Consider the following 15,563-nt stretch of genomic DNA (forward strand, 5'->3'; position numbering starts at 1 on the left):
GGGAAGTAGACAAAATTGCCGGGGAGAAAATTGAGATCTTGGGGGTGGGGTGGGTTGGGGATAAGGGGGACGGGGAGAGAAAAGTGAGAAGGGGAGGATTGGGGGAACTTGGGGAAACAGGAAGATTGGGATAAAGGAAGGTTGGATAGGGGAGCAGGGAAGCACATCTTAGTTAAGGGAGCCACCTTAGTGTTGGCAAGAGACTTGAACCTAGAGTGGCTCCCAGGAGCCCAAGGCGATGTCCCCAGTTAGTCCCTTGGGAAGCTGAGGATAGGGAACCTGAAATGACCCTTTCCTATAGCAATACTGACGAATGTCTTTCATATCACAAGTGCACCCTTTTTGCGTCTTCTGTTTTTCTCTCCTCGGAAATAGCGGTACCCGGCGGACACCGCGCTAGGACCCCCGGTCATCCACGAAGCGAGCGCCGGCCCAGAGATCGCGAGACGCTGTTTCCGGCAGGACGGCTTTCGGAGCGCTCCGGAGCGCCGCGCCTGCGCACTCAGCCGGTCGCCGCGCCGACCCTACGGCCGTGCGCACGCCTGCTGTCTTCGCGAGCCCCTGGCTGGGAGATGCACTGCTGCCGGGCCCTTGGCAGCTCCAGGTGCGTGTGGAGGACCTCAGGAGCCTGCGTGCTAGGGGGGAATGAACCCCGGGGAGGGTCAGGCCTGCCTCAACCCCGCCGAGGTTCTCGGGGAACCGATCAGGGTGCCACGACCTCAGCTCCTGGCGTGCGCTCCGTGGGAGCGGTAAACTCAAAAGAGCTGAACCTTGTGCCCAGCCTCCTGGGATCAAATCACTTCTTTCCCGTCTTTCACTCAGCTCTTCTCCTGCACTCCATCGTCTGGCTGCAGTCAGTGGAGCTTTTCACCCTTGCCCATACCGGGCATGGGATTTTTACAGCCGCTGAACTCAGCTGGACCCCCAAAATGCTCTTCGCTTGCCGGAGATTAGGCTGGAAATATAGTTCAAGTTAAGGCAAAGCTGATGGTTCAAGGCCAAGAGAGTTGGCAGTGGGCAGAACAAGGTAGAAAGAGGCTAAGACTGTTGTAAATGTCACCAGAGAGAATTCTCCAGCTGGAAGTCGATGTTTTTCTCAGGTGTTTCCCGTTTCTTGTTCATTTGCTTTTGTGATGCATTTGAGATGTCTTTTCAGTGGTGTTTCCTTAAAGCAATGGAAACAATGGTGTTTTCGACCCTGAGACAACATTGGATGTTATTGATGTCCGTTTTTATAGTTACCTGGCTTAATGTTGTTTGAACTCCGTGATAATATCTAGATTGAGTCATTGAGTGCATCAATTGGTTTGTATTGTTTCACTTTAGCATAAAAAATAGCCTTAGTGTATTTTTTTTAATGATGGCAAATTCAGTGGAGAGAAAAGACACTCAGTTGAAATGGGATTAAACCTCTAAGCGCATGGGGGATTGTGCCTGGAGTGTGGAAATCTCTGACCTTTTACTTATAAATAGGAAGTGAGATCACCACTTGCCACAAATGATTCTGACAAGGTAGGGTTCTTCTCATCAAGTGCCTTCCCAAAGCAAGAGACAGGAATAGCCGGTCTTGATGCTAGTAGCGATGGCTGTTCAGTCGCAACCCTTTGGGGCACCGGCGCTCTATGGGACCGATTCTTGTTATTTATAATCAGATAGTTGCCTTGTGTAGCTTTAGTTGTGGGACTTTTTGTTTTGAGAGGGGGTGGTATTCAATAGAAACAATTACTGAGAGAAAAGGAGAAGTATAGAAAGAGAATGGAGAAGTCTCTATTCCAGGCCCAAACCCTGTAGCTTGACCACAGTCATTACGAGGTTTTGCCTACCTGCTTCAGGGAGAGAAGCTGTCTTCCCGCACCAGACTTAATACAGTTCATTTCTCCTCTCAGCCCTTCACCAGCCCTCGCTCCCCCTGGCACGTTGGCCCATAGGAGTCTGGAGCCCTTTGTGAGAAGCTTTTCTCTTGTACACTGTATCCACTTAACACTCAATTTGCCAGCTTTCTGTTGAAGAGTTCACTGGGGAACTGGCTTCTTTTGTCCCTCTTACACTGTTGTAACAGGTGAATAGAGGTTTGATGCTTTAAGCTTGGCTCATTGTCCTGATTGACCACCTTGACATTTGTTGCTCAAGAAGAATTAAATTAATTGCCTGACAGGAATGAAGGAAATTACTGAGTTCTTTGCAGTTTGCTGGGTTTCTGGTAATTTTAGCTCTCATAGCTCTTAACTTTATGCCATCATGCTTAGGAATCCCTGCAGGTTGTTTACAATTAGCTTTTTTTTTTTTTAACTGAGTGAAGTAAAAGTTCCCACAGCCCAGCTGTTTGTTGATGGGTTATATGATGTATTTTATTAATTAATAGAGTGACTTATGGTCTGACTGTTTTACTTTCTTATTTAAATGACATTTTCCATTTGGCTACTAATACACTAATTTTGCATGCATATTTAAAAATAATATGGCCCATGGGAAGAAAAGAGGACTCTGTTGCTTTCCTTAGTACACTTGCCTGTGGCCCCTCATCTTCGTCACCGTAATAGATTACCTCTCACGGAACTCAGTGACTGATTGATTGTAGTTTCCCCTGCCTAGAATTGTGTGAACAGGTATGTGAAGAACAGCTTGCACACACCTTTCACCTTCTGCCGCCTGAAGTTTCAGAAAGCATTTTTATACTTGCCACATGGTATATGTTCGAGAACTTGCTACAGGGTATATGTTCTATTAAACGGATGGGGCTGATGATCATCCGCTGAGCTGACTTCACAGTCCAGTAATGACTATGGACCTGTAGTTTGAGAAGCTCTGTGATAAGTAACTAGTGCAAAATAGTGTGTCTCGAATTTTGTTCTTTTCGTGTTCAGATTGCACAGTGAGTGTGTTTGATTTTGTGCTTAAGGTGTCTTCTAGGAGAGATGATGAACAACATATAGGTTGCCTGGCAGGCCAGCAGACAGAAGAGCTCTGAGTTCGGATAGAGTTCTGAATTCTTACATCCTAGAATGGGAGCACTGGCGTTGCTTTGCTTTGCTTAGCTTTTGTCTTAATTCCTGTCTTAATTAAGGCTAATGGAATAGTAATAAAAGGAGAAGAAAATTGTCTCTTCTGGACAGTGATATGAAATGAATATAAAAATGAACAGTGGAATGTTTAAGTTGTAGTGTGTCTGAGAGACAACTGTACAGAGCAGGTTTTTATTGCCTGATGAAGGGACCACATTCAGCGTTCTGTTCTTTACTCATAAATACATATGTAAGTATGCAATTTGTCAACCTCATTCTTTTGTACTTGTTTTTGTTACAGAGCCTTCAACAAAGCAGAAGGGAGAAGTAAACTAAATTTAGTATGCTTATCTTAGAAACCCACAATATTATAAGGAGATAAGAGTCACACCTTAAAATGTGGTTAATCTTGAGCTCAGTAATAGTTCACATTTCTGTGTTGCTTCACGGTTTTCTGATCCATACACATCCATTATTGCACTGACTCGTACAGCAGCTTGGTATGGGAGAAGGCATGGCTCCCACTTTAAAGAATCTTGAATTCCCTTTTTCCTGACACACATATTATGCAGTGACAAATTTAGGATTATAACTCGAGTCTTCTGTGAATATTATTCTTGGCATCTTTGTTGATGTTGAGAAATAAATGAGAGCAAATATTTATTTATATTTTATTTTATTTTGAGACAAGGTCTCATTTTTTAGTGCTGGCTATCCTGTAACTCACTATGTAAATCAGGGCGGCCTCAGCTTATAGTGCTGGGATTAAAGGCATGTGCCATTAAGAAGACATAGTTTTAATATTGTAGTTCAACCATCTAAATATGAATAAATGAAATGTTCTATGCCCAGAGCATGGCTACAGTAGGTACTATAGTTCAATGTAAATATGTCTTCATTTAGTATTTTAAATCTTTACCTTTTAATCAATTTAAATATATTTCTTTATTATTAGAACAGACAGGGCCTCACTGGCTGAGGCTTGCCTGAAATGACTGGATAACCCATATTGGCCTCAAACCCATGATTCTTCTTCCTGTGTCTAGCTTGTGATTGGTGGCCTTAAAAAAATGTCCCACAATACCAGGTACTACGACTACTACTACGATTACTACTACTGCTACTTCCTCTTTCTTCTTCTTTTCCTTATTCTTGTTCTTGTTGTTGTTGTTCCTTTTTCATTATCATCATCATGACCAAGCAACTCATTGACACATCTAATATTGAAGGAAGAAAGTTGGAACTAAAAGGACTATTTAATGTTAAGAAATCAAGTTTAGGTCTCTTTAAATATAGCTTATCAAGTAGAAAAGTAGAACTTTAGAACTCAAGAATTATATCTGTTTAAAATTAGTTCTGTGATTCTAAAGAATTAATCTAAGATGGTTGTTGTTACTTGAAAATACAAGAACGTGAGATTCTCTTTACTTTTAATCTTCTGCCTAAATTACTTGCTTTTGTACAATCTGATAATTAATACTCTATTTTTCTTTTAATCTGTAGATGTTTGTGGAGCTTAAGGATGCCATGGAGCTCATCGGAGTATGCCACTGAAGAATACGATGGCTGAAAACAACCGAAAAACGGTGAAGATTCAGCAGCGTGTAGCCAACAGACTCCCTAGGAACAGGCCGTATATTTGCAACATCTGCTTCAAGCATTTTGAAACACCATCAAAATTAGCTAGGCATTATCTCATTCATACCGGTCAAAAGCCATTTGAATGTGATGTATGTCATAAGAACTTCCGGCAGCTGGTTCATCTGGAGAGACACCAGCTAACTCACAGTCTGCCTTTCAGTTGCAGTATTTGCCAGCGCCACTTTAAAAATCTGAAGACATTTGTGAAGCACCAGCAGCTTCACAGTGAATCCTATCACAATGATGTTAAAGTCAGAAGATTGCTTGAGACCAAGCAGGAGAGGCCCGTGTACGGAGGGTATAATACTTTCGCTGCGGAGGAGAGACGGGCACTACACCCGTGCTCGAAGCCTGATCCCAAGTATAGCACTACACAGAGAAGAAAGCATATTCACGCGTGTACAATCTGCGGCAAAATGTTCCCATCACAGTCAAAACTCGATAGGCATGCCCTCATTCATACTGGACAGAGGCCTTTCAAATGTGTCCTGTGCAGTAAATCTTTCCGACAGTCAACTCACTTAAAAATCCACCAACTCACGCATTCAGAAGAAAGACCTTTTCAGTGTTGCTTTTGTCAAAAAGGATTTAAGATTCAAAGCAAACTTCTGAAGCATAAACAAATCCACACTAGGAATAAGACTTTTCAGAATCTTTCTTTAAAAGGAAAGACTCCTGAATCATGTCCCATACCTAATAAATTAAATGCGAAGCAGGATGCTTTGGAAAATGGTGGTACGGGTGACTCTGAGGAGAATAATCCTCTCGGTGTCCACTCTATTTATATCGTCCCTTTTCAGTGTTCACAGTGTGAAGAATGTTTTGAGTCAGAGCAGATTTTGAATGGACACAAGTGTCTTCCTGCCAGAGGTGGCAGAATTCCAAACAGGCTCAAAAGAAGCTGCAACTATAAGACCATTGTTAAAAAGCTCTTGGCTAAACTTAAACGTGCTGGGGGTAAAAAATCAGATAACCTTCAATCAGAGAAAAGAACATTTCAAAGCAACTGCTTGAAAAATTATGAACGTACTGCTGGTGAGCAGAACCCGGAACAAAGTCAGAGAACATTTGTGGGTTCTCTTGGCAGATGTGGATCATGTAAGACAGTTAACAAAAAGAAGAAGAAAACACTAACTTTGCCGTTTTCTTGGCAAAAGCAATTCCAGAGCCAAAATATGGGTAAAAGTTTGCAAGGTATCTTTACAACAGGAAGCATGTTAACTATGGATGGTTCAGTGACTAATAAAGACTTGTCAATCTTTGGTTCATCAGGTGAGGAACACTTTAATAACTGTGACATGCTCCAGTGTGGCTTTTCAGATTCAAGTGAAAATATGCATGCTGGCCAGAAAATGTGCCCCTGTGATAAATGTGAGAAAGTGTTTCCTTCTGTCTCTAAACTCCAGAGACACTATCTGATTCACACTGGACAGAGGCCTTTTGGCTGTAATGTCTGTGGGAAATCTTTTAGACAGTCAGCTCACCTAAAAAGACATAAACTGACTCATACTGAAAAGCTTCCCTATAGCTCGTTCTGGGAAGTGAACCTTGGGAATGTGAACAAACTTTTCATCCATCCAAGTGATGGTGTTAGCTATAATGCTTCCCAACAGAGTGAGGGCCGTGTTTTCCAGAAGTATGAGGGCTCGGAGTCCAATCAGGGAGCTGGAATTGAGGTCAAGGCAGAACCAGAGGATTTCATTCTCGGTACCCACTGTAGGAACAGGCAGTCTTACCTCGCTAACACACTTTTGGAGTCAGAGCAGAGCCGTCATTGTTACAGTTACTTAGGCCGTCCTGAAAGGAGTGATGGGCTCCTTTACCAGTGCAGTGTTTGTCGTAAAAATTTCCGATCTCCATCCAAACTAGAGAGACACTATTTAATCCATGCAGGGCAGAAACCATTTGAGTGCTCAGTCTGTGGCAAAACATTCAGACAAGCGCCTCACTGGAAGAGACATCAGCTCACTCACTTTAAAGAACGACCTCAAGAGAAAGCAGTTATGTAACACAAAACCACTAATGTGTTTGTGGTCTCTGGTGATATAATACCCTCAGACATTTTGCCGAAGGCCAGCATTAGGTAGAATGACTTCATAGGCAATTGCTTGTCCTGCATTGTAAGGAGAAAGTTAAATAAAATCAGTGTTACATCGGAAACGACTGAATGACTTGAGAAGGAATAGCACAGTTTGATGGCATAACTAGGTATCTAAGGTTGTCCGTGTATGACCTTGGTCGTATTAGAGTTGCAGCTCCATCATCTTCAGTCTGGCCTTCATATGTTGAATCACTCCTTAAGACATTGCGTGTATATATATATGCATACCTCCTAACGTGAGGCCAGAATTGTCATTCAGCTCTAGTAAATCACCCTGCCACACTTTATTTTACATGTACACTTAAGCTCCATTGCAAAACATTTTTCCTAAAAGTTAAAGGACAAGAGGACAACAGATGTGCAAATGGGTGGGAGAAATTACAGCTTTTTCACAGTGATTTTGTTGAGAATTTGAATTTTACATTCTAAGACAGATGAGTCCCCTCCTAACCCTGCTGTTATTTTTCCCTAAGGAATTGAAAAGTAGGAAGAAGGTGGGTTGAGCCCATGGAGTATTTACCATTCACTATCGTTTACATTTATATGGGTATTTCCCAGGTGTCATGAACTTCTCTGACTTGTCTGCAGTTGTATTGTTTTAGACACTTAAATGCAGTGGACCTGTTTGCTCATTGGTGCTTGACAGCAGTGGCCAGGGACAAAAACTTTGCTTTAACACCTCTTTGAGTGGCCCTATGACTTAAATAAGTTTAATCTGCTAAATTTGATCAAATGGCAGTAGCTTCGTAGTTTCAGTTTTTGCTCCTTTGTGAAAGATACTAACGCTGTAGTATTATTTTGATCTTCGTTATCACTTCAGTTAGTAAGGATATTGTCCCTGTATAGGAATAAGATGGTGAAAGAGTTCAGGGCATCATTTTTTTTTCTAAACAGTATTGTCATAATTTTACAAAAATATTTCGTTTACTCCTATTCTGTGGGAGAAATATTTTAGTCACAGATTGACCTTCACTTTTGTGGCAGTTTGTACAATCATTGACAAACATCTTCCAGCAATAAAAAGGGGTAGCTGTTCTCTTTCTAGGGTGGGTATTTAGCACACTTAAATATGGTGGAAAACCCGCTGTTGGAAGTGTGGGCAGTGGAGTAAGTGTAAGTTTTGGCCATGGTTTAAGAGCTGCACTGTGGGAAGGGGAAGGAGGGGAAGCTGTCAGCCCAGGTGATCCTCCAGAAACTTGGGTTTCAGTTACAGAGATGGAATGTGATAGCGTGAGTAACTGATAAACAGATGTGCCTTCCTCTCAAGAGGAGAGCCACGTGCTTCAAGGAATAACCTCTTTTCTGTTTCTTTGAGATTTGAGGTGTATTTTCCTGTACAAGCAAGACGTGGTTCACAGAATCGGCTTTGCACAGAACTCTTGAAGGACATGTCTGTTGCATAAAAGCAAAGCAGAAATAGTTTGTGTTTTCCAAGAGTAAAAGTTCAAGAATTATTTAATGTATGAAATTATGGATTTAGGCACTTCCCCAATTATTTATGTAATTTTATTTAAAGGGAAATGCCTGACATGTTTCTTTCCCACCTAAACAGGGAGAGTTGAATGTTGTGCTCGTATGAATATGAATCTTTGCCTGAGTAATTATAAGATACTTTTTTGTTTTGGTTTGTTTTTTTTGTTTTGTGTTTTGGCTTATGCCCTTTAAAGCTGTTTCATATTGAAAGTTGGAATATCGTAAAAATTTTGTCAAGAGATGTACTGTAGTGCTATTTGAAGTACCTGTAACAAAATACTTATCATTGCGAGCTTCTTATGGGAACTGTAGAAGAGAAATAAAGTATGAAGTTATGTTAAGATAAACATGGTAAATGATGGTTTGCTGCATGCTAGAACTCTACTTATTGTTGAGTCAGTTATTTTGGTTTTCTGGAAATAATAAACTTTATAAATATCTTTTAAGAGAACTAGAATTTTTTTGTTTGGGTGGTTCAAGGCTTGAGCATGATGAAGGAGTTTGATTAGCTGAGCAAGGCAATTACTGCTCCATGTTTCATACTGCAACAGTGTTTATGATTTTAATATATATATTATATGTTGATGGAAAGTAGATAATGGTCAACAGTCTTGAAAAACTCAAATTTCAGAATAATTTAAAAATAAAGTTTCATCTTACACAGTTTGCATTTTTTAAAGAAAAAAATCACAGCATATTGAAATAAACTACAGGTGCCACTTTCTGCCTAAGGTTACATGCTTATTTAATCATGCACTTCATCTCTTTAAAAAAAAAACTTTTTAATCATGTATATTTATATGCAGTTGTGTGGGGGGAGGGAGCAGGTAAAGATGGAAGCCAGAGAGGGCATCAGGTCCCTTGGCACTGGGTTTCCAGGTGGTTGTGGGCTGCTCTGTGTGGGTCCTGTGAACAGAACTTGGATTGTCTACAAAGGTAGTATATGGTCTTAACTGCTCTGCTATCTCTGGCCTCACATACATCATTTATTTGTGATATTTCCTTATCACTTTTGAAAAATATGCTAATTCCATTGCTTGTCATATGACCTACTTATATAACATACTTATCTACCCTTCCCTTTGACTTTCCAGATTTGTACTAGTAGTACTTTACCATAATTCTTCCTGCATCTTATTGTCTATCTAGTTTTTGCTTAAATTCGACACACATTCACATCCTTCAATGAAAGAGCTGAATCAGGCTTTATTCCTTTCTATTTCCTTAACAGTTGTGGGAGAAAAGCCTTTAAAATTGATGCAGGAAAATATAGATTCTATCATGTATTATATAAAACAACCTATTAGAACTAAAGATCATTTAGGGCAGATAAACAACAGGCTTCAGGCTTAGAAGTCAAGGAACCTTACCTTTGTTAGAGATAGTATTTGCAAGATCTGTGTAATAACGTTGAGTGGTGTTGGCCTTTTAGAAGCTTCAGAGAGAGGACAGTTAATCCCTATCTTTTGATTTCTCATCACTTAGAAGAGCTTAGAATTTCAGCACTAAGTGGAATTCTGTTAACACTAGAGAAAGCAAGGGAACAATTGTGAAGAACAGGAGCAATGGTATGAACTGGGATACACAGTGTGTCATATCTCTCAGCTAAACTAGCAAGCTCTCGTTGAGTCTCAAAGTTTAGCTTAGTGCCTCTGGTAGCCTTTTCGATTTACCCAACCATCTCCTTCCCTGGGCTTCAACTGCCTTTTGCTTATAACTCCTGTTAACTCTCTGTTATGGCTTAATAAATGCCTGGAGTCATCACCGTCAAAAGAAGGTTTATTGTGGCCCTGAGTCTTGGAGGTTTTATTCATGTAGTTCGCGTGGTCAGCTAGCTATGTGTCATTAGGCCTGTTAGAAGGTGGTGCATCATGGCAGGAAGTCTGTGGTTGAGCAAACTTCTCACCCTATGGCATTGCAGACTAGAGAGTGAGCGCAAGAGACAGTGTCCTACAATCCCGTTCAAAGGCCCAACTCAATCAGAAATGTAATATGTCACTGTAACATGCTTTCTTTATAGGGACCACCACCCCGCAAATAACTGTTTGGAGACTTATTACTAAGCATGAAAGCTTGGCCTTAGCTTAGGCTTGTCCCACCAGCTCTTATAACTTAAAGTAACTCATTAGTTTACATTTTGTTTATGACTTGTTACCTCATCCCTCCTTATTGCCTATGCTACTTCCTCTGAGTCTGGTTGGCAACTTCACTTTCTTCTTCTAGAGTTCTCTCTGTCCCCAGAAGTCCCGCCTAACATCTTCCTGCCTAGCTATTTGCCATTCAGATCTTCATTAAACTAATCAGAAGGCACCTTGGCAAAGATATTTTCATGGTGTAAAGAATTCTGAAACATGTCACACTAGCCCTCACCTCTTTTTTTCACATTTTTTTATTGATTTTATTGAGCAATACATTTTTCTCTGCTCCCTTTCCTTCCTCTCCCCTCCCCTTCAACTCTCTCCCATGGTCCCCATGCTCCCAATTTACTCAGGAGACCTTGTCTTTTTCTACTTCCCATGTAGATTAGATCCATGTTTGTCTCTCTTAGGATCCTTTTTGTTGTCTAGGTTCTCCAGGATTGTGAATTGTAAGCTGGTTTTCTTTGCTTTATGTCTAAAAGCCATAAAAATAAGTACATATGATATTTGTCTTTCTGGGTCTGGGTTACATCACTCAATATGATGTTTTCTAGATCCATCCATTTGCCTGCAGATTTCAAGATTAGACTCACCTCTTGAAGGTTCGCTCACCTTCTAATAGCACTGAGCTTGAGGACCTGCTATTAACACTAAGTCTTAGGGGATATTCCAGGTCTATACTATTGTCACTGTTGGTAGTAACCACAGTCATCAAGCTTTCGTGTTAATTGGTTTTGTTAGAAGTATTGATGGCTGCACTACACAACAGGATTCGTAACTCATTAGATTTGAACCCACAATTACATTTACATAAGTTAGTGTTTTGAGAAAACACTTTTTTAAATATAGAAGTTAATTAAAATGGAATGTATCTCTTTCCAACTTAATACAGTATCTGGAAAACACATTCTCAGATGCAGCTTGGTGTAGAAGAAAAAAAGTTATTGAAGAGTTTACTGCAAGCATTTAATATTCAGATATTTTTATTTTCTTTTTACTGAGAAGACGCCTATAAGATGCAGTGCAGGCAGCACAGAGATTCCTGAAGCAAGTCAAATGATTTCAAACGAAAAATGTCTGCATATATTGTATTTTTATATACTCATGCAAAAAGTCTAGGAATGTGCGCATGGGTGGAGGAGTTGACTTGCGGAGTTCATCTTGGGAAGCCAGTGGTGGAGAAGACTGAAGAGGGGACTGGAAGGACATCGGGTCCCTTGTAGTCTCAGTTCCCTTCCCTGGATTAGGAAATGGTTTGGCAGTCTTTGGACAGAACTAGGGGATGTGCTCATCAACTGGAGAGAACAGGGAGGGCACAGTGACAGTATGGAGGCAGTTGCCCACCCACCTCACTGAGCACCACCCTTGGGGCAAACTTTGCCTTGGCATATGCTGAGCCTTTATATGGATGTGCTAAGGAGACCGCACTTGTTGGGCCAAACAGTATACTTTTTGTCTGTAACCTCATTTAGATCCTCACATATACTTTCAGAGGATGAATTTGCTTTAATTTATGTTGAGATCAAAGCCAAATCAAGTGCACTCCAAACCCCACTCACAAATGTCTGTCCTTTCTCGTCATCTTTCTTAGAATATTCCTTTCCTTCTTCCTTTCCCCCTACTAGAAATTTCCAATTGTCTCTTTTCCCTAATGTCTAGTGTAAACAGAGACTGTACTTTTGTTTCCCCATGACCCAGACCCAAATAATCCCACAAAAACTTTATTAATTGCAATGCCGTTTGGCCAATGCCTCAGGCATATTCCTAGCTAGCTCTTATATCTTAAATGAACCCAGTTCTATTAATCTGTATATTGCCACGAGAGGCTGTGGCTTACCGATAAAGCATCTTTCTCCTTTAGAAGCTACATGGACTCTGTGTTCTTTCTCCCTGCATTCTGTTTAGTTTTCCCACCTACCTGTATTCTTCCCTGCCTTAGGCCAAAGTAGTTTCTTTATCAGCCAATAATAAAAAATATATATTCATAACATACAGAGGAGATCCCACATTGTCTAGTTTTTTTACTTCCCCATTGATTCTTTTACCTCTAAATAACACGTTTTAAAAGCTAATGCTTTCCTATGATAAGATGCTTTTGACTGTAACTAATGGGTCACCTGCCTCAAATCACTTTAACAATAAGACTGCCTTCCATGACTTGAAATCCACTGGCTGGATTACTGTAAAGCTGTCCAATCATGTTCTTTAATCGATTCTGCTTCCTTCTATCTGCTCTGCCTTTCATGGTGACAGACTATTTTCCATATGATTCTTTAATGTTTTGTAATGTACCTCAGCTTCCTTCATGGGAGGGGGAGTAGGGTGGCATATGAATGAGGGATCCTACTCACGAGAGCAGAGTATAACTTTCTCAAAAATCTCAGCAAAGTTCACCTCTGCCATCTCCTTCCAAGGTATGTTTGTGAACCAACTGCAGACATAGACAGAGGAGGTAAGATTGAGTCCATCTGTACTAGCATTACATATATGAAGATGATATGGAAACTGATGAAATATGAGGGCATATTTGGAGAAAAAAATAAAAAGATAGTGAACACCATCCTTGTACCTACCTTAAAAACAGGGTTGGGAGTGGGGATATAGTTCATCGTATAAAAAGATTTGCTGAGCAAGCATGAGGATTTGAGTTAGGATTTCCAGCACCCACAACAGCCGGGAATATATCTGTGTAGCTCCTGCACACTCATAGGGTGTGAGTGGAGAGAGGTAGGTCCTGGGGGCTAACTCACTGGCCAGCCAAGTGTAGCTTAAATGCAAACTCCAGATTCCATGAGAGAGACTATCTCAAAGAATAGGTAGACCACTGGTCTTCACATGCCCCTGTATGGGCACAGCACGCACCCTCACATACACAGGACACAGACAACACATGCAAGCATGCAGGGGCTGGTTGTGAAGACTGTTATTCTGACTACTGTCATCGTTCACCCTTCTTACTTTATTATCAGAACTGGTGGAATATATTACATCCCTACTGCCTCCTTTGTCTCTTCACTCATTCAGTTCTTAGTCATATATTGTCTGGTATCCCTACTTCCCACTATAATTTTGAAGTTGGCCTTCCCGATAGTTACTGAATGAGTGTTGCTAGCTATAGTGACATCTCTCCGGTACTAGATTTGGGGCAGACTGAGTCTAGTTGCTGCCCATCAGTCAGGCTGGATCTCTCCAAACCTGTTAGCATATTCCATCTCTCATTTGAGTCACCCAGATTGGCTCTGGGGAAAGCACTGACTTAATTAAGGAGGTGGCCAGAGTGCATGATTGCACTTAATTCAGATTGAAGAGGGAAACGGTACACGCAGAGATTCTCCGCATTAGTGCTGTGACCTAATCATCAAGTCAGAACGGAATTGGAAGAGTCAAAGCCTAAGAGTCACAGAGAAATGGACCAGAGCCCTCACAAATGCCTGCCTGATGCCTACGTTGGCACTAGTCCTTTTAGATACTCCTATAAACAGACTTGACTTTAAAGCCAGTCAGTAGAAGTCTTTTAATTGCCCCATTCCTGGTCTTTGTGGTATTCTCGTCCTCTTATCACATGAAGTACTTAACAGCAATGGCATCCTTGCTTTTGAAGACCTTTCCTGGCTCCAGGGTGTGTTTTTATTATTATTATTATTTAAGAATATATTATAGGAGATGTGGTAGCTGCAGGGAAGTATAGAGATCAGTTTCAGATGATCAAGATTTATCATCAAAGCCGTTAGAAAACCTGCACTACAATTTTATAGGTGCTACATTTGGAGATAAGGTGTCAGTGGTTATTTTACATCCAGATTCCTTTGCATTTAAAATTTTAAGCTTGTAAATGTTTAGCTATACCTCTAGAAATAAAGAGTAAAATATGGAGTGGCAAAAACTACCTTATGTACTTAATCTCCAGACCCACAGCTAATGTTTTTCAAACTATTAATTTTGGGTAGGGCACTACATACCATAAAATTAAAAGAGAGAGAATGAGTTGCTAGTCTCCTGCCTACATTTCTCCAGAGGGAACTTACTAGAGGTAGCCATTTAACGTGTGTATGAATTCGTAAATAGTAGGTGTGTGCAAATGTGAGGATTATACAATAAGTGACTGAATAAAAACTAGATGAAAGTTTAGAACAGGTATTTTTCTAGTGAGTATATATGCACAACACACACAAAAGGGTACTCAACATTACTAGTCGTTAGAGAAACATGAATTAAAACCATAATGTGATGTACCACATACCTATTTAAATGGCTAACTAAAATTTAACACTATTCATTTTAAATGTTGGTGGGAAAAAGAAGACAACACAAGTCTCAAATGTTAGTGAGGTACAGCTACTTTGGAAAGACAAAAGCCTCTTTAAAAGATGAACAAACACACTTATCACAGGACTTAACCATCTAGTGTATTACTTCAGAGGAAACGTGTCTCTCCATAATGGCTAAGAATCGCTTGTAGAGGATTTGTTTATAGCAGTCTAGAACTAACAGCAATTTCAACGTCTAGCAACAGATTACTAAATTCATGAACTGTGCTGTCTGAAAAAAAATTAATTTATTTAGCAATAAAATTGGATCAGTGACTGATACAAGCAACAACACAGATGCATCTCAAAATAATTTTGGGTGAACAAAGAAAAAGGCATATTCTAAAATTTATGTACAATAGTCTCTTTTTTCTCAAAACATTTACATAAAGCTTAAATAAAATTCTCTAATGAACAGTGACACAGAGGATCAGTATTGACAGAAGGCTGAGTGAGACGTGATGTAAGGCTGAGAGCACAATGGCACATAGTAACTTTTGAGGGCATTGGACAATTTCATCGTCACGATTTTGGTGATGCTTTAAAAGATACACAACCATTTCAAAATGTATCAAGTTTTACACTGTATTTATTGAATGACAATCAATACTTCTAGACAGCTATTAAGGCCGCAGAATGCCTTGAATGAGTATGGTTTTTATACTACGTCTTTCTTTAGCATCCAAAGAAACCCTAAATCCTATTCTTCCAACTCCCACCTTTACTAACCGTGTCCAACACCATTTATCAGGCTGGTCCCTGTTACCTTAATTCCGCACGCTGGGTGTTATATCTCCAGTTTCCATAAGGGGGCGATAAAGAAACAGGTAAAAGCAGTTGGCTTTCTAGCTAGGGCTTAACGCTTGCCCTAACTTCCGGGCCTACTAGTTCTACTTCCGGG

At 40.5% G+C, this 15,563-nt stretch overlaps 1 protein-coding gene across 1 annotated transcript; it reads left to right on the forward strand.

Annotated features, from left to right (window-relative positions):
* Positions 1-496: 496 nt before the first annotated feature.
* On the forward strand, positions 497-8,919 carry Znf770 (zinc finger protein 770). Its single transcript, XM_050134433.1, has 2 exons — positions 497-604; positions 4,506-8,919. Exon 2 carries the CDS (start codon positions 4,547-4,549, stop codon positions 6,650-6,652), a length of 2,106 nt encoding a protein of 701 aa, XP_049990390.1. The 5' UTR covers positions 497-604; positions 4,506-4,546; the 3' UTR covers positions 6,653-8,919.
* The last annotated feature ends 6,644 nt before the right edge of the window (positions 8,920-15,563 follow it).

Source organism: Alexandromys fortis, unplaced genomic scaffold, assembly GCF_014885135.2.
Source record: "Alexandromys fortis isolate MF-2015 unplaced genomic scaffold, M_Fortis_MF-2015_v1.1 scaffold_6, whole genome shotgun sequence".
Taxonomy (NCBI): Eukaryota; Metazoa; Chordata; class Mammalia; order Rodentia; family Cricetidae; genus Alexandromys; species Alexandromys fortis.